The sequence below is a fragment of the Prionailurus viverrinus genome, chromosome F2 (genome assembly GCF_022837055.1).
Source record: "Prionailurus viverrinus isolate Anna chromosome F2, UM_Priviv_1.0, whole genome shotgun sequence".
Taxonomy (NCBI): Eukaryota; Metazoa; Chordata; class Mammalia; order Carnivora; family Felidae; genus Prionailurus; species Prionailurus viverrinus.
Window position 1 is genome coordinate 18,125,658 of NC_062578.1, and position 25,634 is coordinate 18,151,291.

General features: G+C 38.2%; 1 protein-coding gene across 3 annotated transcripts in view; it reads right to left on the bottom strand.

Annotated features, from left to right (window-relative positions):
* The window catches only part of CPA6 (carboxypeptidase A6), a 311,598-nt gene that overhangs the window by 158,893 nt on the left and 127,071 nt on the right, over positions 1–25,634 (bottom strand). For all 3 annotated transcript variants that reach the window (XM_047841700.1, XM_047841702.1, XM_047841701.1), the window contains exon 2: positions 13,125–13,200. In XM_047841700.1, coding sequence (XP_047697656.1) covers positions 13,125–13,200 — 76 coding nt within the window. The remainder of the gene's footprint in view (positions 1–13,124; positions 13,201–25,634) is intronic.

Sequence of the window (25,634 nt, forward strand, 5' to 3'; positions counted from 1 at the left end):
AGAGCTACAAGTTTTTCAACATGGGTTATCCTTATCAAATTGGTTTGTGGTTCCCTAAAACTCACGGGTGAATGAGAACATGTGTTTGAGTAAGAAAGCCAAAATTTAAGAACAGACTATACAAGAGAATAATAAAGTTATTCAAAGGCTCAGTAAGGAGAATGAACACATCTAGGTATGACAGTTGGTAAAAACTTCTGATGAGTGAACATCTGAGACTGGCCCTTTTGACAGGTAGATAAGGGAGTTATCAAAAGTAGGGAACTGACAGCCCATCCTTACCTCCTTCAAACCTTTGCTCAAATATCATCTTTTCAATGATGTCTTCTCTGATTTTATTTAAAAGTATATTTCATGCCCCCCCCCAGCCTTCTTCCCTACTTTATTTTTCTTCCCTACTTTACAACTATGACCATGATTGGCAAAAACAAAAACAAAAACAAAACAAATTACAAGTATAACCTATCTCAATTCATTAGAATAGGTTTCATGAGTACAGATATTATTGTTGATTTTGTTTATTGCTGTAGCCCTCAGCATCTAGAACAATGCCCAGCACATGGTAGTCACATAATATACATTTTGGAATACATTCACATATTGTATAAACAAGGCTTAGAGATGGAGACATATGGAACATTTTGGGGGAATAGTGGATAAGCAAGTTTGGCTATACAGTTAAATACGTGTAAGAGATAAATTTGAAATAAATCTGTATAGTTTCTACCAAGTTCTCTTTTTTCCCCCCTCTGGATGGCCTAATGAATATCTCTGAGCTATTTGGTCTCTAGATCTAGTTCCTATTCACTGCTGTACCCCCAAGGCAGAGTTTAATTCACACAATGCCCAACATACAGCATTGAATTAAGATCTATTGAGAGAGTGAACATGTTTATAAATTCTCAAGCTATGCTAGTTTTAAATTTTAAACTCCTATGCTGTTCAGTGGGTTCACAGAGCTTATGGCTAGGAGTTCAAGAGATGGGTCAATCTTAGAGGTACCAGCTCTGTTAAAGTAACAGAGCTTGGTCAACAAATAGACCCAGAATGTGGACTGGCTCCAACTCAATAGTTTTCCCTCATTTCTGAGACAGTTGTTCCTTGCGGGCAGATGGATTTCTGCCATGTGGTGATTTAGGGACCAGACTAGAGTGGAAATGTAATCTAAGTCACTTTGCAAACCTGAGAAAATCTTAACAGATCTTTTTTTGCTCAAAACCTTTTTTGGTCTTATTTTCTTGTGTTTAGAATCTAGAAGTAGTTTTTTTTTTTTCCTGACCTTTTATGCTCCCAATTTCTCATTTGCTTCTGCTTATAAACTGGTAAATTCCTGCCTGATCTTAACTCTTTCTTGTGATACTTTTCTATAAACAGTGAGAAGAACCAAAACATGCTAATACTCTGGGTATTTGCAACAACTTCCCTTAGAGCTCTAAGATCAATAGGTACTTTGTCTTACAAGTTCTTCGGACAGTGTACCAAATGTTACGTTTGCATAATACTAGCCTTTTCTTTCCAGATTGTTATATCTACGTTCCTTTCAGCTACTTCCCAACTGCTAAGCTAATGCCATATATATTTTTGTTTTTGTTAAGATAGTACTATAATGCACCATCTTCAGTGTTGTGATGCTGCTGACAGGTAAAATATGCTATCCCAAAATATGACTTCAGGAGTTTAGAACATGCCACCTTAAAGTATGCTGTTTTGATATATGGATTATTTTGAGCTGTAGGCACTATTAAATAGGAAATGCAGGGAGTGGCTTTTTCTTTACTCCCCTAAAAGGATATGCCATAAATACCCTCCCCCAGGAGTTTCATCAACAAGGGAAGACTGACTCTCATCACAGGAGAGATTAGAAATTGATACCACCACCAGATGAACTGTGTCACAAACTGTCATACCTCCTATTCTTCTAAATGCCCATTCATGGGAGATGCCCAGGAAAAAGTGAGTAACTCCAAGGTAGCTTAGAATTCACACTTAAGTAACATCTTAATAGAGAAAGTGAATATAAACTTCTATTTGTTTTTCTTTTGGTAATTTTTTAAAAATTATGTAGTGTCTCAGCTAAGAAATCATAAAGGTAGAGGGAAAATTATTTTTCTCCCCTACAGTGGTCAAATACAATAAAATGACTAAAATACAAGAGAAGTTTGTTCCTTAGATACATAACAAAGGTGACATTTGAGGGTGGACAACTTTTTCTTTATGTGGTAATTCAGGGATCCAGAAATTTTCCACATCATGGCTTCATCCTCTTGGGCCCTGTTATTACTATCATTCAGGCAGAAAAGGAAAGAGGATTTGGAGGGAAAACTTCTATAAAGTCTTGGCCCAGAAACAGCCCACATCACTTTTCTGTATATCCCAATGGATATGCCCAATTGTAGGGACATAAGTAAATGAAGGGGAAGTTGGAAATACAGTGCTAAGAAGAAAAAATGGAATTTTGTTTTCTAACAGTCTGCCATACAAAGGTCACTCCAGGAATCTCTGAAAGCCCAGAGTCCTTACATCCTAATAGGTACACCAACTTATAGATGTACAATTTTACACTGTTCATAAGGTCACATTTCACTATCTTTAATGTTTCCTTTCTGTGTGACTAACAGTCTAAATATTTGCAAGCTTTATTCTGCATTTGTCCTTAAGATAACTTTAACATTTGTGTTGCTGAAGCTTCCGCTTTATTGAAATTACCTAGAATTCTGATTAAAAGCCTTCTTATCCATTGATGCCATTTTCTCACTTTATAGATATTGTCTAGAAACACATTCATAGGTTTGATGAAGAAAAAGATGCTAAATATTATTGGTCAGAGAATTAACTTCTATGGCTGTCTCTTACATTTCTCATCTAGGATTAAATCCGCTTGTGATTGTATGATATGGACCTTATGTGTACAATTTGTTAAGGAATAAATTAATCTAGGCAATATCCTGAGTCCTGTGAAACTCAAAATTTAGTATGTATCATTTATGTTGACCAACACTACTGAAAGAACTCAGGCAACCCTAAGAGATTTTGTTATTCTACAATCACTACGGTGTTTTTTTTGCAATCTGTAAAGTGCTCTTCTCAGTATTTAAAAGAAAATGACAAACAGGATCTGTGATAAGTGGAATCAACCTTAGATTTGTTAAAATAGAAATATCATACTCATTGTCAATGTTTCTCCTCCAATCTCTGAGCATCTCTTCCATTATTCATATTTTTATATTAGAAAAATTTTTAATGTTTGCTGTTGATTTAAATATACTAGGTTAAAACATGCTTAGTTGGTTAAAACACATTATTAGTCAAGAATATGAGCAATCTCCTCTAGACCAGCTCTAGCCTGCTGGTATCCAATAAATTCACCTATTTCTCAAAGATCACCAATACCTACACTGGGTCCATTTTTTCCCTCTGCTAGAATATGTTCCATGCCCTGTAACTTGTCTTTTCTCAAAATTATGATACAGATTCTTAGATCATAGTCCATTTTCAGAATGTGATGGAAATATGAGAGAATAGAAGAACACTCATGATCAGATAGCCTCAAAGCAAATGCAATTATCAGGAAAAGATCTAAAAATACAGTTGTGGGACCATGGGAATTTTAATCGTTCTACATTTATACAGCTAGAAAAACAAAATGGTAGAAAACAGGAAACTTCTTTAATCAGGCAAAGTCTTTGTGGTTGTGGCTGATGAATATGCAAAAGGTGCTCTGAATTTTTTTTTAGGACACAGAATTGCCATATAGGCATCCCAATAGCTGTTTTTAGGTTAAAAGAAAGGAATTGATTTGTTAATCAAGTATATCAGAGACACAGACATTTCTGATTATATAAAAAAACAAATGACTCCTAAGCAGAACACCTGAACTCTGATTTTCAAGTTAAAATATTGCTGATAATTAGCATTATTGTATTCGTTGAATTTAGTCAACACCCTAAGGCAAAATTTTAAAGTTACATGAGGCTCTAATGTAAGATTGCATTTCTCAGAGATGGTTCCCTCCAGAAATTTGCCAGGCTCTTATAGAAATCCTACTTCCTCCATAAAACTTCCTTAAAAATTGAAGAGATGGATAATTTCTCCCTAAATTGCTATTCCTTGATCCCTTAAACCCATCATTGTACAATAATTCTTCCTACCTATATTTCATTGTTTTGATCTTTTGAATATTTATTCAGCCATAGATATGCTCTTGATTAGAATCCAAGTTAAAGATGTTTTTATAATTATAGGAAAGTAGATGGATGAATTAATTTGTTCATTCATTCATTCATTCAAAATTTGTTGAGTTCCTACAACTGCCAGGCACCAGGGAAATAGGAGTCAGAAATTGATCCTACCCAAAGAAGAATGGTAAGTAGTATGCTTTCAGGGGTTCCCAATCCAGTAAGGGATGCACAATATGTAAAAAAGAGTAGAAATATGTATGTTCTAGCAATATGCTAGCACAAACATTGAAATGATCAATTCTCTCTGGATTTCTCTACTTTACAGATTAGAGACCTGAGGCACAGAAAAATTAGGTAACTTGTTGACACTCATACAACTAGGACATGGAAGAGTCTGAATATGAACCCAGAAAGTGTATCTCCAGAGGTCATGCTCCTATTAATCACCATGCTAACTGCTTCCCACATTTGACCTATTTAAGACCTCACATAGTTAATAAATGCATTTGGATGGTGATAATCAATTCTTGTAGGTCATTAATACCCATTTACATTATCAGTCATCAGGGAAGAACTTATTTCTCTACAAATGCTTGTGCATGGGAATCTACCCTAAAAACCAAGAGCACACTTTACACACTGTATGTTAGCCAATTTGACAATAAATTATATTCAAAAAATAAAAATGGTTGTGGTCCAGGTTCCATTCCTGTCACTACCAATGACCTTTGAAACCAAATAAGGCAGTGGAAATCACTCCACATTTATGCAGCTAGAAAAATATATGGTCGAAAACAGGAAACTTCTTTAATCAAGTAAAGGCTTTGTGGCTGTGGCTGATGAATATGCAAAGGCTGCTCTAAGTTCATGGGTTCAAGAAATGGCACCAAAGTATAGTTTGTATACTTCATAGAAAACTTGTTAGTCACTAAGCCCCTCTCTGCCCCTGAAAAAGGAACTAGCTCTATTCCCATATCCTTGATCACATGGTAATGTCCTTTAAAGTGGCAACGGTGAGAAATTCACATTTGACAATGTACAAATCATTCCTTTAATCCTTGGTATTTTTCCAGGTGAAATTATGAGAATAAATACAAAGGGTAACCTGTAAAGAACAGGAAAAAAAAAAGGAAACCTGAGGGGTGGGTCAAGAAGGAGCAATAGTCTATGTCTCAGCTGGCTACGTTCCTGGGGTCCTGACTGTGCACATAAACTTCTTTTAGCACCAACTGGAGTCACTCTATTCTCTTTCATCAATGCCTGTATATTTACTATACACAATTCAGAGATCATTATGTCTCAGATCTGTAAGAAAATCATTTCAGTGGGGATGAAATAGGGGAGAAAAAATATTGTAAGCATAAAGTGATAAATGCTAGGCTGTAACTGTCTGTAGAATTCAGTGGGGTCAAAGAATTCAAGAAGTGAATGCTTTAACCTAGTCTTTCAAGATGTCCACCAAGTGGACTAAGAGAAGAGCATTCCAGACAAGAGGAATGGCTTGAAAAAAAGGCACTTAGAGAAACTACAAGTTTAGTGTAGCTAGGGTAATAAACACTGAGCCAAGTATAGTGATGGAAGCTGAGAAGTGTTTAAGAGGCAATCTGGGTGTGGTTTTGAAGGGCCCTATGGGTCATGTCCAATAATTTGAGGTCTATACTCCAGGCCAGTGATTTACCTCCCTATGTATTAAATCACCTAGGGAGCTTTTAAAAATATACTTATAACCAAGTTTCACCTGAGGAACTTAGTCAATCTCTGGAAGTGGGCCAAGAGTAATCTTTCCAGGGGATTTGATGTATGGTCAGGGTTGGGAATTCTTGCTGACAACGAGGACACTTAAAAGGTTTTAAGTAAACACGTGATGTGGTCAGTTTTTTATTTCAGAAAGATCACCTTGTCTACAGAATGGCAAACAAATAGGAGTCCTATGTGAGGTGACATAAAGGCAATTTGGGAAACTGGTGCAATTCAGGCTGAAGAAGATAAGGGCCACAACTGTGGCAATGAGAAAGCAGAGGAGAAGTGAAGTAGTTGCCATCTTCCATTCTGGATCTGGCAACAGACTAGAACAGCTATGTGGGTGGAGGATGAGGTGGATTATAAAAATGACCACACTTTTTTCCTCATGTTTCCACAACTTAAAATCACCTCATCAAGAACCAGAGTCTGTTTTTCCACCCCTTGAATCAGGACTGGCCCTGTGACTTACTTTGGCTGGTAGAATGTGGCAGAAGTGATGTTATTGGATGTTATTGGAACTTTGGTTCCAGGAACTTTGTCAGTTTTCTCTTAGTCTTGGATCCCCTGAGTAAATAAACCCAGGCTAGCCAGATAGATGATGAGAGACACATGGTCCAATTGTCCTGTCATCCCAACTCACAGCCTGCCAACCACTAGACATGAGTGAGGCAATTATAGGTGATGGCAGATACATGAACCATCCCATCTGAGATCACCTTGTATGGAAGACTGTGCTGGACCTAACCTCTTAAACTGTCCAGTTACAAGAACTTTAGGGATGGCAGATATCAAGAGCAACTACTTTAAAGTTCAAAAACTAGTCTCAAACTAGGTTGTTTAAACATCAAAATTGGAAAGTCTTACAAACAAAGGAAACAAAGTCAACTTAAAATACTATGGTATTGGCCCAAAGTCATGTCTACTTAGTTGAGTAAAGAATCACTAAGGTAATCATTGTAATAATGCCATAGAAGGTCTTGTACTTTTGAAAGAATGTTTTTAATGTATTCCTATTTTTCCATGTATTGTATTGTTTCTCTTAATATGTTTTGTTATTGAGTTTACTAATTATCACTAGGCACACAGAGAAAACTATATGCCACATCTCAAATTGGTGTTCCTGAAATTTAATCCACAACTACATTTGGACATCTGCCTGGATTATGAGGAACTTTTTCTCTTTCAAAAATCATGCCAGAGAAAGCAAAAGTAATGTTGATGATTTACAAAGGCTCTAACAAAAAAAAAAATGGAAATTTTATTTCCTGCCTCAAAGTTTTTGTTTCTTCTTCACTTTTATCTTTCATTATCATTTATAATACTCGTGTGTGTGTTCAGGTAGCTCACCAAGTTACTGGCTGTTTAAGGCCATTGTATTGGATTTTCATTGCTTAATTACCACTGATGTAGCATTTCTGTTTTATCTCACCATTTAACCAAAAGTGGCTTGATTTTTTGTTCAGGGTGTCAAAGGGTTGAAATCAAGATGTCAGCTCAGGCTGTGGTCTCATCTGGGACTCAGGATCTTCTTACATTCTCCCTGGTGCTGGTGAAATTTATTTGCTTGTGGTTATACACTGAGGCCTGTTTTCCCTCTAGTCAACTGAGGACAGCTTTCAGCAACTAGAGCCTCCTGAAATTTCTTGCTACGTGGCAGTTCTTAGCACAATGTTTGATTTCCTCCAGGCCAGCAGGAGTGCATTTCTTTGATTTCCTCTTTTGCAACCAGCTAGAGGGAACATTATTTCTCCATGATTAGGTCAGACCCACCTGGACAACCTCCCTGTTAAAAAGTGAAATGATTGGGGCGCCTGGGTGGCGCAGTCGGTTAAGCGTCTGACTTCAGCCAGGTCACGATCTCGCAGTCCGGGAGTTCGAGCCCCGCGTCAGGCTCTGGGCTGATGGCTCGGAGCCTGGAGCCTGTTTCCGATTCTGTGTCTGCCTCTCTCTCTGCCCCTCCCCCGTTCATGCTCTGTCTCTCTCTGTCCCAAAAATAAATAAAAACGTTGAAAAAAAAAAATTAAAAAAAAAAAAAAAGTGAAATGATTTGGAACTCTAGTTAAAGCTCCAAAATCCTTTTATAGCAGTACCTAGATTAGTGTTTGATGGGATACCTGGGGGAAAGTGTATATACCAGGGCCAAGAATCTTGAGGGCCATCTTAGAATTCTGCCTACCACACCCATGATTAAGAGATCCTATAATGGCACCATCGGTTACTACTGAAAATGGAAACAAATGACTCCAGTAGAATGAATCCTATCACCCATCCTCTTCTTCACAAGTTTCCCAATCAATAAACTTCCCAGTTGCATGTTGGAGTTCTTCAAGGTGTAGAGACCACAAGTATTCCAAAGCTCCTGTAGATCCAGGTGTCTGACTTGAAAGACCACCAAGGAGGATTACACAATAGTCAACTTCAGCACAAGGCTGAGGAGGGGGAGTCACACCTGGGAAAGGCAGCTGTGAATTTCACATATAAGCAAAGGAGAAGGGACAATGCAGTTTTTCCCCAAAGAATTTTGCAATTTTTGACATGGCACTCACTGGCACCTGTCAAACTAATGAATATTTTTGAGGCTATGTTTTAGTTTGAAAAAATGTCAAACTTTTAGGTACATAAATTTTTTTTTATCCAGTACTCTGATGTTAGAGCTGGAAACAAGCATTAGTTTTTCTTTTAACAGGATCTGTCAATTCTATATAGAAACTTTGTGGTCTTATATAAGGCCAACTCTGTTCTTTCCAAGCACAAAGAATTTGTGAAGAAATGTAGGCAGAACATAGTGTTCAGACTCTAATTTTGCTCACCTGCAAACTGTCTCCCTTCCATCATAACTTTATTTAAATCATGGCTATGCTCTTAATTAACAATTTAATTGGTTGGTGCTTTCTCATTCCATTTCTCTGGAGGCATGGTTTTCTGTTTAACTTTCTTGTTTTAATTCTTCAGCCAAACCATAAAATTTAATTAGGAAAGTAACCAGCTTTGTAACAGCGGTTCTAGGTCTAATTAGCTATGCTGTAACTTTATCTTCTCAGATTTCACTCAACATGGCATATACATTTTGCATTTGTTCATGTTTCAGATAAGATGCTGTGAATTTATAGCTTAAGCATGTAACCCCAATCACTTTCCAAAGATGATTGGTTGTAGCCGGTGAAGTCAGAAAAATTAACTTAAAGCATAGATATATGCTATTAAACTAAGGGCCACTGAAAAGCCAGGATGTAGGGTGGTTACCTTACCATGTGTTACTTTTATGTTGCTGTTCTATTGCTGTAGAGAAAATTACCACAAACTCAGCCATTTACCATTTCATAGTTCTGTAGGTCGTAATTCCAGACACAGTTGACTGGATTTTCTTTTCAATGTCTCACTGGGCTAAAAGCAAAGTACCAGCTGGGATGTAGCTTCATTTGGACCTCAGGGTCATTTTCCAAGCTCAGATGGTTGAGGCAGAATTCAGTTCCTTAGAGTTGTAGGACTGACATTCCCATATCCTTGCTTCTTATCAGCTGGGGGTGGCTTTCATCAGGTAGGGTCAGTAGCATTTCTTATCACATGGCTCCCATGGATGGTTCACAACTTGGAAGTTTGATTCTTTTTTGAGACAGCAGGAGCACTTCTTTGACTTCTTCCTCCATGAACAGCTGGAGGAAACACTCTGCTTTTAAATAGCTCATCTGATTAGGTGAGGCCCATCTCAGGTTATCTCCCTTCTGTCTCTCAGGGAGATGACTATCCCATCACATTCACAGGCTCTGGCCACACTCAGAGGAGAGATTATGCAAGGTGGATACACCAGTGGGTAGAAATCTTAGCACCATCTTGTAATTCTGACTACCACACTGTGTTTTAGGGAAAGGAGGCAACTAAAAGCTCCCCTCCCCTTGGAGGAGGTGCATGGAGTGGGGGTGTGAGCAAAGGAGCTGTTAACAACAGTACCAATTCCATCCCATCAGCTCCACAGGGCACAAGATGACAGACAGTCATATTCTTTGTTGTCTGCCGGCTGCTTTCTTTGCCTGGCCAGAATTGCTGTTTTCAGTGGTGCAAGTGGATCACTCGATGATATCATTTGAATTTAAAATGACATCCAGTTAGCATGATGCTTTTAGAAAGCAAATTTATTTAAGCTCAGTACTCAAATCTCAGCCCCATAAAACTATTTCTTTAACAAAAAGAAATGAAGAAATGTGCAGAAAAAATTAACACAGCAGGCCTGAATCTGCTGTTGTTAGGTCTGCTTGCAAGTTTGGCCATTAGCTGGCATCTGGAAATTTAGGGTGGTAGGATACCTCCTGAAATCTAAGGAGTGGCTCATGCACACCCAGACTGCACAAACTATATAGTTCATGCTGAACACCTGCTTTGCTTTGGAGAATCCGGAATTTTGGTATGTGCTTGGCAGAGGGGGCCTACATGACTAGGCCCAATAAAAACCCTGGACACTAAGTCTATAATGAACTTCCTTGGTGGACAATATTTCACATATGTTCTCACAACTCCTTGATGGGGGAATTAAGAACACCCTGTGTAACTCCACAAGGAGAAGCTTCTTGGAAGCCTGTGCCTGGTTTCACCTGCATTTCATGTCACATGCTTTTTTCTCTTTGTAGGTTTTGCTTTGTATCTGCTATAATAAATCATAGCCATGAGTAGGATTATCAGCTGAATTTAAGTCTTGCAAATTTCTGAACCTGGGGGTGGTATTTGCGACTCAAGGAATAAAGTAAATGAGAACATGGCTGTGTGCACATTGAGTCTAGGCTCCGTGTCCCAGCAAAGTTGGCCTATTCCTCTCCATTGAGAAAATGATCAGAGTAAACAGAGGCAGGAGGCAGGAAGGCTTCACATGGGTTCTAGAGCGTTGGGCACTGTCTAGATGTGTGCTCCAACTCCACGCTGTGACCCAGGGAAGTTACTTAACCTCTGTCTTGCCCAATTTCTTTAGCTGTAAAACAGCAATAATAGTATCCACCTCACAGAGTTGTTCGAAGGGGACAATTTATACGAAGCATGTGGCCTTGGGACTGGCACATAGTGCCTAAGAGGGGCTGGATTCTCTGTGGTGTGGAGCCACTAGAACATCAACATTCTGGTATTAACCCCTGTTCTTCCCTTCAACTCTGCTCCCCTCTTCCTCACCAGCCCCCTCTCCTTCCCTCCCTTTAGTTGTCCTCTAAAGCTCCTTTGCATCCAAACCATGTCTCCTACTCCCTGCTTCCTTTCAAGGACTCAATGAACATATACAGCAATTTTTTTTAAGTGTGTACAGAAGTGTGCCCAGAAAAGGGCACAATATCATGTATTCTCAGTGTTCAGTCTGACCTATGCTCAACATCTTTTTGTTCCATCTACTACGATTTACAAGAGATTTTAAGTAACCCTCCCAGCCCTCACTGATGTAATTTTATTGCTTTTGATAATGACATGGGATCATCACATATGTAACTATGCAATTTCATTTTTATAACTTTGTAAGGCCTCCCATGTAAATATATTTACAAATGGGGGGAGGAATCGTTTCACAGATGTTTTCTCCCAAAGCTTGGTTAAGCATATTTGTTCCATGAAATACTGGACTCCATGATGTAAAGTGGCTATTTTCCCGATAGTGTATCTAAAACACAATTTTAATGGAGACAGAAAATTCTATTTGCAAGCTGCTCTGCTTCTTTGCAAATGTTAAGTCCCTGGTGGGCTGTTTAGGTAGTGTTGAGATATTGCTGCTGAAAAGACTATAGTGGGGTTGATGATCATACATGACCAGAAGAAAGTTTGTGTCAGTATCCTGAAGCAGAAATTCCTTTGAGAAGATGAAGTTTAGGACATGCCTGGAGAGCAGTCTCTGGTATTGGATACAATCACAACAATTTGGGGTGAGCTCCTGCATTTTCACTCTGAGCCCTCGTCATGAGACCCAACATTAAGTTGGACAGTGCATATGTAAAAGCTGGGAGTGAGGAGGAAGGAAAGAAGGGGATAAACTCAAAGTTCCAAACTTCATTTGCAAGTGCATTCAATATTTGAAGGAAAGATGTCAAAGGGAAAAATCAAGTCAAAAAGAAAAGACCCAAAGTTCGAAAACTGCATCTCATGAAGACACGGAGTCTATCCCTCCTCTCTCATCTCCCTTACATCTTCTCCAGGTAGGATTGTCCTGCAGTCATCCAGGACATGTGCTTTTCTATCCCATATTGAAGATTAATGAGGCCTTCTTGGTAACCTGATTTGCTATCCATTAAAATGAAGCTAAACCACTACATATTTTGCGGTCTTGCCTTTGTTCTTCATAGGCATAGAAAAAAAGCCCATCACCGCACTTCTCATTATAACTTTTTAGCTAAAGCTAACACTCAATTATATGCAATAATATGGAGATGAGAAATTCTCTAACTCTAAAATCCACAAAATTCATCAAAGATTGAATAATCAGAGCCCTTCAACCTTTGCCAACAGAATTTTTTAATCAGACCCACTGAAACATACCAAAATTAATTAACTTGAATTTTTAAAAAATTTTCCTCACTTCTGCTTGAAGTTTTAATTAAAATGAAGTGTAGATGATCAGCAGGAAAATTTTAAGAAGGAAAAGTAAAAGTGAAGCTCTAGAAAATTATAAACTAAATTTACCTATTCATTAAAAACAACAAAAAACATTTACTGAACTTGTAGGATATTCCTGACACTGACAATACAGCAATGAAAAAATAGATAAAAGCTCTATCACAAAGCTTACATTCTACTAAGGGAGATGGAAAATAAATGAACCCATAACTAGATAATGGGTCAGATAGATCATATTTTGAGTAACCTTAATTTATTCTTTAAAAGCTCTTTTGGGGCGCCTGGGTGGTGCAGTCGGTTAAGCGTCCGACTTCAGCCAGGTCACGATCTCGCGGTCGGTGAGTTAGAGCCCCGCGTCAGGCTCTGGGCTGATGGCTCAGAGCCTGGAGCCTGTTTCCGATTCTGTGTCTCCCTCTCTCTCTGCCCCTCTCCCGTTCATGCTCTGTCTCTCTCTGTCCCAAAAATAAATAAACGTTGAAAAAAAAAATAAAAAAATAAAAAAAAAAAAGCTCTTTTAAGTTCTCCCTTAGCATTTTCTTCCCTTGGCTAATAAACTCCACTTACTCAATTCCTGTAGCAAAGCCCTGTAAACACATTATAAGCATTATAAGTGAGTGGACGCTTTTTTACCTTAAGTTGGTGGTACATTTTCTTCAGTGCATTTGCTTCTTCTTCTGTACTGGGAATAAGTCTGATCACCTTATCACTATAAGAAAGGGGAAAAATGGTGTTATTCATCTTTCAAAACTAAAGATTTAGCCATCTCTATCTGCTCGCTTTTTTAACAACTGCCTTTGCAATTAAGAAGACAAACAGCAAAACTGTGGACTAGACTGACACCAGCAATACCTGGACCAGCAGGTATTTTATCCAGTTATTGTTACTCTCTGATCACATTGGTCTTTTTTCCCCCGCCTTAGAACTATTTATTTTGGGGCCCCTGGGTGGCTCAAACAACTGATTTGGTTCAGCTGAGATTATGATCTCAGGGTTCATGAGTTCGAGCCCCATGTGGAGCCCTGTGTTGGGCTCTGTGCTGCCAGAGATGGAACTGCTTGGGATTCTGTCTCTCCCTCTCTGGCCCTCCCCATGCTCATGCACATGCTCTCACTCTCTCTCTCAAAATAAACTTCAAAAAATAATAAAACTATTTGTTTTTTAATCAGCTTTTGAAAATTACAAACTAACACTTAAGCAGAGAAAGTCCAAAAACACAGGGACAGGGGTAATAGGAGCAAGGATTTTCATGAATAGCTCAGAGAAGATACTAAGAAAGCAATTTCTGATGACAGAGGTAAAAGCACTCTTTAAAACTTAATGCTGAGAAGGAAAGTGACTTTCAAGAAGAGAATTTATGAAAGCCATACAACATGGAACATTTCTTCTGATTTGGATTCTTCCCACTGAGAACAGTAGAGAGAAGCCCATCTCTATGGGCCATCTTATTTCTGCAGTATGGAGCTTCTCAACTGGCATGGGGGGACAAATTAGAGGGCCATCAATTGTTCAGGTGTCCCACAAGATGCTGATGGCTATAAAAACTTTTAAGTGATAAAAATTTAAAATTGAGTTTTACGGCCATTAAAATTGTACCAAAGCTGAGATGATATTTGAACACTCTAAAATTTCTTTCAGTAAAGATCCTGAATTGTCTGAGAAGACTAGATGAGTCATTCTCTATAGCAGTGACCTCCCCACAAGGTATGTCAAAGAGGTATCATTATATAATGATGAGGACAGGTTGGGAAGCACAGCTCTAGTATATAATAATCACAACTGCTCAATATGTTTTGCATATAGTTATTTATTAATGGCTGGTATAAAGGAGATCATTGACAGCAATTGATTTCTAGAAATTTAAGTTTCCTGTACTAAATAGGTACAACCAGAATATTTTTCATAACCCTTTATAGCATTTTACAATGACTAAAGATAAAGATTATTAATACCATATGCACATGTACATATATACATACAGCACAAAACAAAAACTCTAGCAGTTGACCCACAACTTATCTCTCCAGCCTCAAAGGTATACTGGAACAAGGATAGAATTGGCATATTTTTCTATGATTTTACTACTTAGATGAATAGCCGTGTTCCAGGCTAGGTAAGATTAATATGGAGGTCATGAGACCCCAAGGGAGACTTCCAGATTTGTTGGAAAATTATTCTTTAGGGCTATGTGTTCATTTCCAATCACTTTAGCTTTGTTATCTCAAATGATCCTGTTATACCTTCTTTAGGTCTATGAATTAAAAGGCCCTTGACCTGTTGATAATTTAGTATGTTTTAGGCACTACTAACCTAATGTCACTTAGGTTTCCTCAGAACCACACAAAACCACCTCTCAGTATCAATGTCATGCAGTCTATTTTCCCAGGAAAAAATAAAAGAAAGTACAGGGAAAGAAAAAACCAAGTGACTGTGAAGCAGTTCCAAACATGACTTTGTAATTTAAATGTAATTCACACCTTTTCTCTTTCATTTCTGGTACACAGTTCTCTGTCCTTTATTTTTCCTGGCTTCATCATATTCTGGCCTCTCCCACCTGACCCAATATAATTCTTGGCAGAGAAAGGCAACTCTGCTAGGTGATATGGTTGTTTTTGAGGGATGGATCACTTGACAGCTTGCTGAAAAACACCTCCATCTGGGCCCTTATCACCTCCTCAAGAGTGCAAAGAAAGCAATCTGAAGCTGTTTTACAGCCATAGGAAGATTTCTTTTTCTTAAATGATGGATAATTCAACCTGGCAATTGGTTCTTCTCCTGTGAGATGGGAGGATAAAAGGATAAAAGATGACCACTCCTGGGACTATTTAATTCTGAGAGTGATTGCTCAAACCCAGCTTTGTCCCCTTTATCACAAAAAGTTCACTTCATCATAACTTGTAGAAATTCTCAAGTGTGACTTGAGATATGTGTTTATTACTATTTGATTACTTATCAGAGAAAAAGGAGAATAAGGAAAGTTATTTAGGAAAACCCAATAAATTTCATATATTTTAAACCCGTAAGTTTTATTACACTAACCAGTAACCGAAACCAACAAGAGTGCTCTATTCAGTGTGCAAAACTAAATGCCCCCCCCGCCCACCCCAAATGCCCCCCTTGTTCAACCAAATAGCTTACTCTCCCTAGATCTGATAGCTAGTCTTTTTTGAAGTGGCCAACAATAATCCAGTACTACAAACAGGAAGGTTTCAGAATGTAAAGTAGCTCCTGGAACTCAGAGGAAAAACTAGCTAACCATAACCATTAAAGATGGTTGGAGAGGCTTTCCTTAGAACTGATTTTTTTTTCAACCACTAGGTGGCAACATCAATTTAAGACCCCCTTTGCTACCCTTTGGGATTGAGAGAAATCACAGGTCTGAATAGGGGCTGAGGTTAGAGAGCTGACTGGGTATGCGCATGTGTTTGTAAATCGGGTATTTCAAGCTCAGGAAATCTATATAGTTTACTTAGAAAGCATAGGCACTTTCAATTTTAAGTATGTTATATAGAGGCAGGATATTCCAGACAGCTAATTGCCGAGTAATTCTATATTCACTCATGATATACTTCAATTTTGCCCCTTACCTTCCAGGACTAATAAAGTTATGTTGCTATAACGCTAGCACCAAGCTACAAGTTGATTACTGATTCTTATGTACAGTAGCAACCATAGGAATATTAAACACACTTAATGTAAAAAGCATTATTAAATGCATAATAAGAACATACACATCGAGAAGAGTATTTAGCAAAAGAATACCTTCTCTACCTTTTTACAATCTTCCTGGACTTCAGTTTCCTCATCAAAGGAGTGAGCAGTGAACTAACTCATTTTCCTTTTCAAGTTCTAAAACTATGCTGCTCAAAGCTGATGCCTACCATATTTATTGCTATGCCTTGACTGCAACTCCTATGGGAGAAAGCCTGTTTTATGGGCAACTGGAGAGTCCACAGACTCCTTTTGAAAGACATAGATCTGAAACTCCAGGTATTTCCTCCTGGATCTTGGCATAAACTTTCACAATTAATTCCATTATTAAACTCTAAGTTTCTTTGTAAGTTATAGAGCCAATTTATAAATCTATGCTTGTAAAAATAAATCATAGCAGATACAAAATAAAATTCCCCTCCCAGTTCTCTTTCATGCCAACTCTCCCATTGTCCCCTAGTGGCCACTGTTAATTTTTCTGTGATTCATTCCTGGCTGTCTTGCATTTACACATGGGTATATTCACATACGATGGTTTCGTAACATCTCATAATTTGCTTTTAATTTTCACTTAATACACAACTTTTAAAACACTTTTTAAAATAAACAGCTGGACTCTATGTGTTACTGTTTTGTTTTGGGGTTTTAGGCCTATATTCATAAGGGAGACATTTTAAAAAATAAGCTTTTTATAAACAAACATGTTCTTTTTGAATTACCCTTTTTTGATTTTTGGTATCATTAAAAGCTAGCCTCACAGAATTGGAAATTTCCCAGCTTTGTAATATGCCTTGACAACTCGAATGGCACAGAAACGGTGTCCCTGATTGTTTTGTAGAATACACCCATAAAGTTACTCAAGGTGAAACAAACTCTTTTCGACAGTTTAGGGTCAGATATCTACCTTCTGATCTCTTAAGTGGATATTGGTCTATTCAGTTTTCTTCTGGGCTTTTTGAGTTAATTTTGCTAATTTACATTTCCTGAAAAACTTATATAAGATAAACTTAATTAAAATGTCTTATATTTAAGGCATCTTATCTTCATCTGTAGTTTTGTCCCTTTCTATGTGCTAATTTGTGATTTATTTTTACTTTTTATTATTTTAGAAAGAGAGCGTGCACAAGTGGGGGAAAAGGGAAGAGGGGTAGAGAGGGGTAGGAAGAGGGAAAGAGACAGATACAGACACACACACAGAATACCTTCATCAGGCTCCATGCTCAGCAGGGCTCAATCCCAAGACCCTGGGATCATGACCTGAGCTGAAATCAAGAGTCAAAGGCTAAACCAACTAGGCAATCCAGAGGTCCCTGTTTGTGATTTTAAATAAAAATTCTTCAGACTTGGGTGTCTGGGTGGCTCAGTTGGTTGAGTGACTGGCTCAGGTCATGATCTTGCAGTTTGTGAGTTCGAGCCCCGCATCGGGCTCTGTGCTGACAGCTCAAACCCTTGAGTCTGCTTTGGATTCTGTGTCTCCCCCTCTCTCTACCCCTCCCCTGCTCATGCTCTGTGTCTGTCTCTCAATAATAAACAAATGTTAAAAAAATTCTTCAGACTTTCTAAGAATTGGTTTTTTTCTAAAAAAAAAATCTTTCTAAAGATTGTTTTTTTTTTTTTTTTAAATCATTGTTTTGGGGTGCCTGGGTGGCTCAGTCGGTTAAGCATCTAACTTCAGCTCAGGTGATGATCTCTCGGTTTGTGGGTTCAAGCCCCATGTCAAGCCCCTCTGAGCTGTCAGCACAGAGCCTAGAGCCTGTTTCAGATTCTGTGTCTCCCTCCCTCTCTCTGCCCCTCCCCTGTTCACACTCTGTTTCAGAAATAAACATTTAAAAAAAATCATTGTTTTTGCCAACAAATTGTTTTTTGTATGTATGTTTTCTACTATATGAATTCTGTCTTCTTTAGGTCTATTTTGTTACTCACGTTTTAATAGGTGAATAATATTCCATTGTGTGTATGTGTATATATACACATATCACAATTTCTTTATCCATTCATTCATTGATGGTCACTTAGTTGCTTCACTATCTTGGCTATTGTAAATAATGCTACAGTAAACATGGGGTACAGATACCTTTATGAATTAGTGTTTTATCTCTTGATAAACACCCAGAAGTGGAATTACTGGATCATATGGTAGTTGTAATTTTTAAGGGATCTCCATACTGTTTTCCATAGTGGCTATACCAGTTTATATTTCCATCAACAGTGCACAAGGCATTCTTTTTTTCCACACCCTCACCAACATTTATGGTTTTAATAGCTATTCTAACAGAAGGGGAGTGATATTGTATGTTGGTTTTGACTGGCATTACCCTGATGATTATGTTGTGCACCTGTTCATGTGCCTGCTGTCTATCTGTACATCTTCTTTAGAAAAATATGTATTTAGATCTTCTGCCTATTTTCCAGTTTTTGGCTATTGAGTTGTATGAATTCTTTATTTCAGATACTAGCCACTTATGGAACAGGTGATTTGTAAATAATTTCCCCCATTTGGTAGGCTGCCTTTACATTCTGTGATGGTTTTCTTTACTGTGCAGAAGCTTCATCTCATGTAACCCCAACTTGTTTATTTTTGCTTTTGGGGTCAGATTGAAAAATCATCACCAAGGGCTATGTCAAAGGCCTTATTCATTATGATTCCTTCCAGGAGTCTTATGATTTCATGTCTTACATTTAAGTCTTTAATTCACTTTGCATTAATTTTCACGTATGGTGTAAGATAGTGGTCCAGTTTCATTCTTTTGCATGTAGCTGTCCCGTTTCCCAGCCTAATTTATTGAAGAGATTGTCCTTTCCCATTGTATATTCTTGGTTCTTTTGTCATAATTAATTGACCACATAGGTGTAGGTTTATTTCTGGGTGCTCTATTTTGCCCCAATGATCTGTGTATCTGTTTTCATACCAGTGCCATTCTGTTTTGATTACTACACCTTGGTGGTGTACTTTCAAATCAGAGTACGATACCTCCAGCTTAGGTCTTACTTCTCAAAATTACTTTGGGCTCTTTGAGGGCTCTTGTTTTATACGATTTTTAGGACTGTTTCTTCTATTTCTGTGAAAAATACAATTGGCATTTCCATAGGGATTGCACTTAATCTGTAGATCACTTTGAGAAGTATGGACATTTTAACATTATATCTTCCAATCCATGAGCATGGAATGTCTTTCCACTTATTCTTTCATTAAGGTCTTAGTTTTCAACATACATCTTTTACCTCCTTGGTTAACTTGATTTCTAGGTATTGTATTCTTTTTGATGCAGTTGTAAATGGGATAGATAATTGTGGTTTTTAGTTTGTCTTTACTAAAGAGTTATTTTGAAGGATGTCAAAAAATTTTGTCTATTAAAAATGCTTAATTATGTTAAATTTTTGTCATTGCTAAATTTGACAATTTTTGATAGAATTTTAATATGCTTACTATTATTTTGGATTTGTCATTTTAATTTAAAAACTCTTAATTCATGTATTTTAATGAGTAGCTATAAATATTAATGACTACTCTATCTTCTGAATGGAATAAAGCTTTTTATTTTAAAATGTTTCTAGAAAATCCTTCTATGGCTCATTTAATACTCTTAAAATTCCTTTCTTGCCAAATGATTGGGACAGTTTTGCCTATATCTTTCTTATGCTTCCCTCCCCCTACAAATATGGTTCTTGCAAACATAATACTGAATTTTAAAAAATTTAACTAGTAAGATTTTTCTGAATTTTAAGTGGAGAATTTTACTCATTCCCATTAATTATAATACCTAATATGTGTGATTTTCTTTTTATAAATTTAATATGCATAAAAACATAAGGCACATACATTTTCTAGTATTGATACACTTTTACAGGAGATGGAGGTAAGATGGCAGTGTAGTAGGGGGATCCTGCACTTGCCTCATCCCTCAAACACAGCTAGGTCATTACCAAATCATTTTGAACACCCAAGAAATTTATCTGAGGACTGTGAGAACAAACTGCAGAGCTAGAAGGAGAAATTAGACCATACTGTGGAAGGCAGGAGGTGCAGACGTGATCATGGGTGCTGCCGAGGGGAGGGGGCCCTGATTATGGAGTGGGGGGAGAGATGCATAAGGGATTGTATAGGAAAAACACTTCTCCCAAACCACTGACCTGGAAAATGAGACACTGATTATCATGAGCTTTTATGAGCAGCAGAGCTTAAAAAATGAAGTTTTAGAAGTCAGCTCTGTGGCAGGTGTAGAGTTTGGCAAGCATAGGGGTGCTTTTGTGGAGAAAGAGGGTAGAAGCCTAGGAGTAGACAGTGTGGTCTGAGGATACCCTGGGTGGCACTGGGAAAGACAGTTCCCCGTCTTGGAGTACATTTGGTAGAGGTTAACTGCATCTCAGGGGACAAGAGAGACAATGGGTGCCATCCCATTGCTCCATTCATCAGCATAGGAGCAGAGACATCTGCTGAGGGTAGCTAATCTAGACACCAGCTTTTTGTTGTGCTTTACCATAAACTCCAAGCCCCTGTGAATTTATGCAAGTGCCCTTCTAGGAAAAAACCGCACCGGCCACAGCATGACAAGACCTTCCCCCAGAGGATCAGTGTGGGTCTGCATCATGCCAGATCTAAAGTTTGGAGTTCTGAAACTCCAGTTTATCTCTGGTGTTCTGGAGATAAAACACAGGTGCACTGCGCTGCCAGGTAGGCAGGTGGCCCGGACACAGGGTGAAGGTAGGAATCTGAAGTTTGTCTAGGACACACAAAAGATTGTTTGCTCTTCTGTGAAGGTTTCCTGAATGGTGGTGGGTGCAAACTCCCCTCTTCAAGGATGAGAGAGGGGACTAATGCCATTCCATCCCTGTATGTCAGCACCAATAGACTTTAGTGAGCAGTACTGCTTGCACAGTGGAGATTTGAGCCACTTACACCAAGCCCCATCCCCTGCACTCTGCAGGGTGCTCCTGTACTAGGGCAACTGTGCCTGACAGCCAGAGCAACAGCAGGCCCCTCCCCCCAGAAGAACAGCACAAATCCCTCACATGCACAAAACCTACTGACCATAGAGTGCTGCAAAACTTCGTTCTAGTGGAAACAGGATCTAGCCTCTTTTAACAAGCAGACCAAAGTATACCTCCTTAAAACTTGCCACAAATGGGACAAGGTCCAAACACTCCTCATTGTAGGCAAGGAGAAACTGCAGAGGACTGATCAGAGGGAAAGAGCAGCCAAAACGCAACAGCAGAGTGCACAGAGCATACACCAGAAACACTTTCTGAAGTGCCAGGCCCTGGACAGTATAGGACCTCTTCTTAATATAGCTATTGCTCTCAGGAGAAGGAAACATAACAGGCTTTCCTAACCTAAACAGAATGCCAACATGGAAGAATTCATCCCAAAAGAATGAACAAGAAAAGGTCATGGCCAGGGTTCTAGTTAAAACAGGTAGAAGTAGGGGTGCCTGGGTGACTTGGTTGAGCATCCAATTTCAGCTCAGGGTCATGATATCACAATTCATGGGTTCAAGCCCCTCATTGGGCTTTGTACTGACAGCTCAGAGCCTGGAGCCTGCTTCAGATTCTGTGTCTTCTTTCTCTGTTCTTCCCCCTCTTGCACTCTGTCACTCTCAAAAACAAGCAAACATTAAAAAAAAAAACAGGTAGAAGTAATATGCCTGAGCTAGAATTTAAAACAATCAAAGATTCTAGCTTGGCTTGAAAAAAACACTGAAGATACCAGGGAGTCCTTTAGTACAGAGATAAAAGACCTAAAATGCAGACAGGCGGAAATAAAAAAATGTCGTAATTGAGATGCAACATTGAGTGGATAGAATGACAAGGATGGAAGAAACAGGAACAAATTAAGTGATATAGAAAATAAAATTATGCAAGCTATGAAGATTAAGAGGGAAATATATATATATTGGATCACAAGTGTAGATTTGGGAACTCAGCAACTCCATAAAGCATAATAACATTCATATCATAGGAGTCCCAGAAGAAGAGAGGGAAGAAGAAGAGAGAGAAAAGGAGGCAGAAGTTTTATTTAAGCAAAATATAGCTGAAAACTTCCCTCCTCTGGGAAAGGAAGCAGACATCCAAACACAGGAGGCACAGAGAACTATCAAAATCAACAAAAGCAGGCCATCATCAAGATATATTGTAATAAAATTTGCAAAATACAGAGATTAAAAAATCCTGGGAGCAGGAGGGAGAAGAAATCCCTAACTTCCAAGGGAAGACAAATAAGGTTCACAATAAATTGATCTGCAGAAACTCGGCAGGCAAGAAGGGAGTAACAGGATATATTCAACATGCTGAAAGGGAAAAATATGCAGCCAAGAATACTTTATCCAGCAAAACGGTCATTAAGAATAGAAGGGAGACAGTTTCCCAAACAAAAACTAAAGGAGTTTGTGATCACTAAGCCAACCCTGCAAGAAATATTAACGGGGACTCTTTGGGATAGAAAGACCAAAAGTGACAAAGATAGAAAGGAACAGAGAAAATCTCCAGAAACAACTTAACTGGTAATACAATGGCACTAAATTCACATCTATCAATAATCACTTTGAATGTAAATGGGCTAAATGCCCCAATCAAAAGATATAGGGTATCAGAATGGGTTTTTTTGGGGGGGCACCTGGGTGGCTCAGTCAGTTGAGCATCTGACTTCAGCTCAGGTCATGATCTTGCAGTTTGTGGGTTTGAGCCCTGCATTGGGCTCTGGGCTGACAACTCAGAGCCTGAATCCTGCTTCAGATTCTGTGTCTCCCCTTCTCTCTGCCCCTCCTATGCTCATGCTAATAAATAAACGTTAAAAAATTAGATAAAAAAAAGAATAGTTTTTTTTTAAAGACCCATTTATAGGCTGCCTATCAGAGACTCACTGTAGACCTAAAGACCATTACAGACAAAGTGAGGGGATAGAGAACATTTATCATGCTAATGGACGTCAAAAGAAAGCTGGAGTAGCCGTATTTATATCAGAAAAACTAGATTTTAAACCAAAGACTGTAACAAGAGATGAAGAATGGCACTATATCATAATAAAGGATTCTACCCAATAAGATGTAGCAATAATATTTATGCCCATAAGTTGGAAGCATGCAAATATATAAATCAGTTAATCACAAACGTAAACTCATCAATAATAGTAAAATAGTAGAGGACTTTAATACCACACTTATAGCAATGGACAGATCATCTAAGCAGAAGATCAACAAGGAAACAATGGCTTTGAATGACACACTGGACCAGATGGACTTAACAGACATGTTCAGAAGATTTCATCCTAAAGTAGAATACACTTTTGAGAGAGAGAGAACATGAGCAGGGGAGGGGCAGAAATAGATTAGGAATCTCAAGTAGGCTCAATCCCATAAACCACGAGATCATGACCTGAGCCAAAATCATCAGCCAGATGCTCAACCAACTGAGCCAACCAGGTGCTCCAGAGTACACATTCTTTCTGAAGCATATGTAACATGCTCCAGAATATATTACATACTGGATCACAAATCAGGCCTCAACAAATACAAAAAGATTGAGATCATACCATGCATATTTCTCTCTCCATAATGCTTGAAACTTGAAGTCAATGACAAAAAAAATCGGAAATACCACAAATATATGGAAGTTAAAGAATATCCTGCTAAAGAATGAATCAGTTAACCAGAAAATTTCAAAAGCAATCTAAAAAAAACATGGAAGTAAATGAAAATACGACAGTCCAAAACCTTTGAGATGCAGCAAAAGCAGTCATGAGAATGAAGTATGTACCAATACAGGTCTACCTCAAGAAGAAGGGTCCCAAAATTTCCTGCTCTAATCATTATGATTTCTATTCTTCTGCTGACTTTGGGGTTTCTTTGCTGCTCTGTTTCTAGTTCCTTTAGGTGTGAGGTTAGGTTCTGTATTTGGGATTTTTCTTGCTTCCTGAGATAGGCTTGGATTGCAATATATCTTCCTCTTAGGACTGCCTTTGCTGCATCTCAGAAAGTTTAGATTGTTGTGTTTTTTCATTTGCTTCCATATATTTTTAAATTTCTTCTTTAATTTTCTGTTGACCCATTCATTCTTCAGTAGGATGTTCTTTAATCTCCATGCATTTGGAGGCTTTCCAATTTTTTTCTTGTGATTGATTTCAAGTTTCATAGCATTATGACCTGAAAATATGCATTGTATATCAATCCTTTTTTTTATTTGTTGAGGGTTGTTTTGTGACCAAGTATATATTTTGGAGAATGTTCCATGTACAGTCAAGAAGAATGTGCATTCTGCTGCTTTTGGATGGAAAGTTCTCAATATATCCATCAAGTCCATCAGGTCCAGTCTATCATTCAAGGCCATTGTTCCTTTATGGACTTTTTGCCTGGATGATCTGTTCATTGCTTTAAGTGGAGTAATAAAGTCACCTACAATTACAATATTATCAGCAAGTTTGCTCAAGTTTGTGATTAATTGATTTATGTATTTGGGTTCTTTCAAGTTTGGGGCATAAACGTTTACAATTATTAGCTCTTCCTGATGGATAGATCGCTTAATTATGATATAATGCCCTTCTTCATCTCTTGTTACACTCTTTAAAGTCTAGTTTGTATGACAGAAGTATGGTAAAACCAAAGCAGGAACATCACAATCCCGTACTTTAGCTTATACTACAAAGCTATAATCAAGATAGCATGGTATTGGCACAAAAACAGACACATAGACCAACGGAACGCAATAGAGAACCTACAATTGGACCCACAAAAGTATGGCCAACTAATCTTTGACAAAGCAGGAAAGAATATCCAATGGAAAAGAGACAGTCTCTTTAGCAAATGGTGCTGGGGAGAACTGGACAGCAACATGCAGAAGAATGAAATTGTATCACTTTCTTACACCATACACAAACTCAAAATGGATTAAAGAGTTAAATGTGAGACAGAAACCATAAAAACCCTAGACAAGAACACAGGCAACAACCTCTGTGTCCTCAGCTGCAGCAATTTCTTGCTCAACACGTTTCCAAAGGCAAGAGAAATAACAGCAAAAATGAACTATTGCGACCTCATCAAGATAAAAACTTCTCCATTGCAAAGGAAACAATCAACAAAACTAAAAGGCAACTGACAGAATGGGAAAAGATATTTGCAAATGACATATTGGATAAAGATTTAGTATTTAAAATCTAAGAAGAACTTCTCAAACTCAGCACCCAAAAAACAATCCAGTGAAAACATGGGCAAAAGACATGAATGGACACTTTTCCAAAGATGACATCCAGATGGCCAACAGACACATGAAAAGATGCTCAACATCACTCATCATCAAGGAAATACAAATCAAAGCCACACTGAGATACCACCTCATGCTAGTTAAAGTGGCTAAAATTGACAACTCAGGAAACCACAGATGTTGGCAAGGTTGTGGAGAAACAGGAACACTCTTGAGCACTACTAGGTTTATCCAAAGGATACA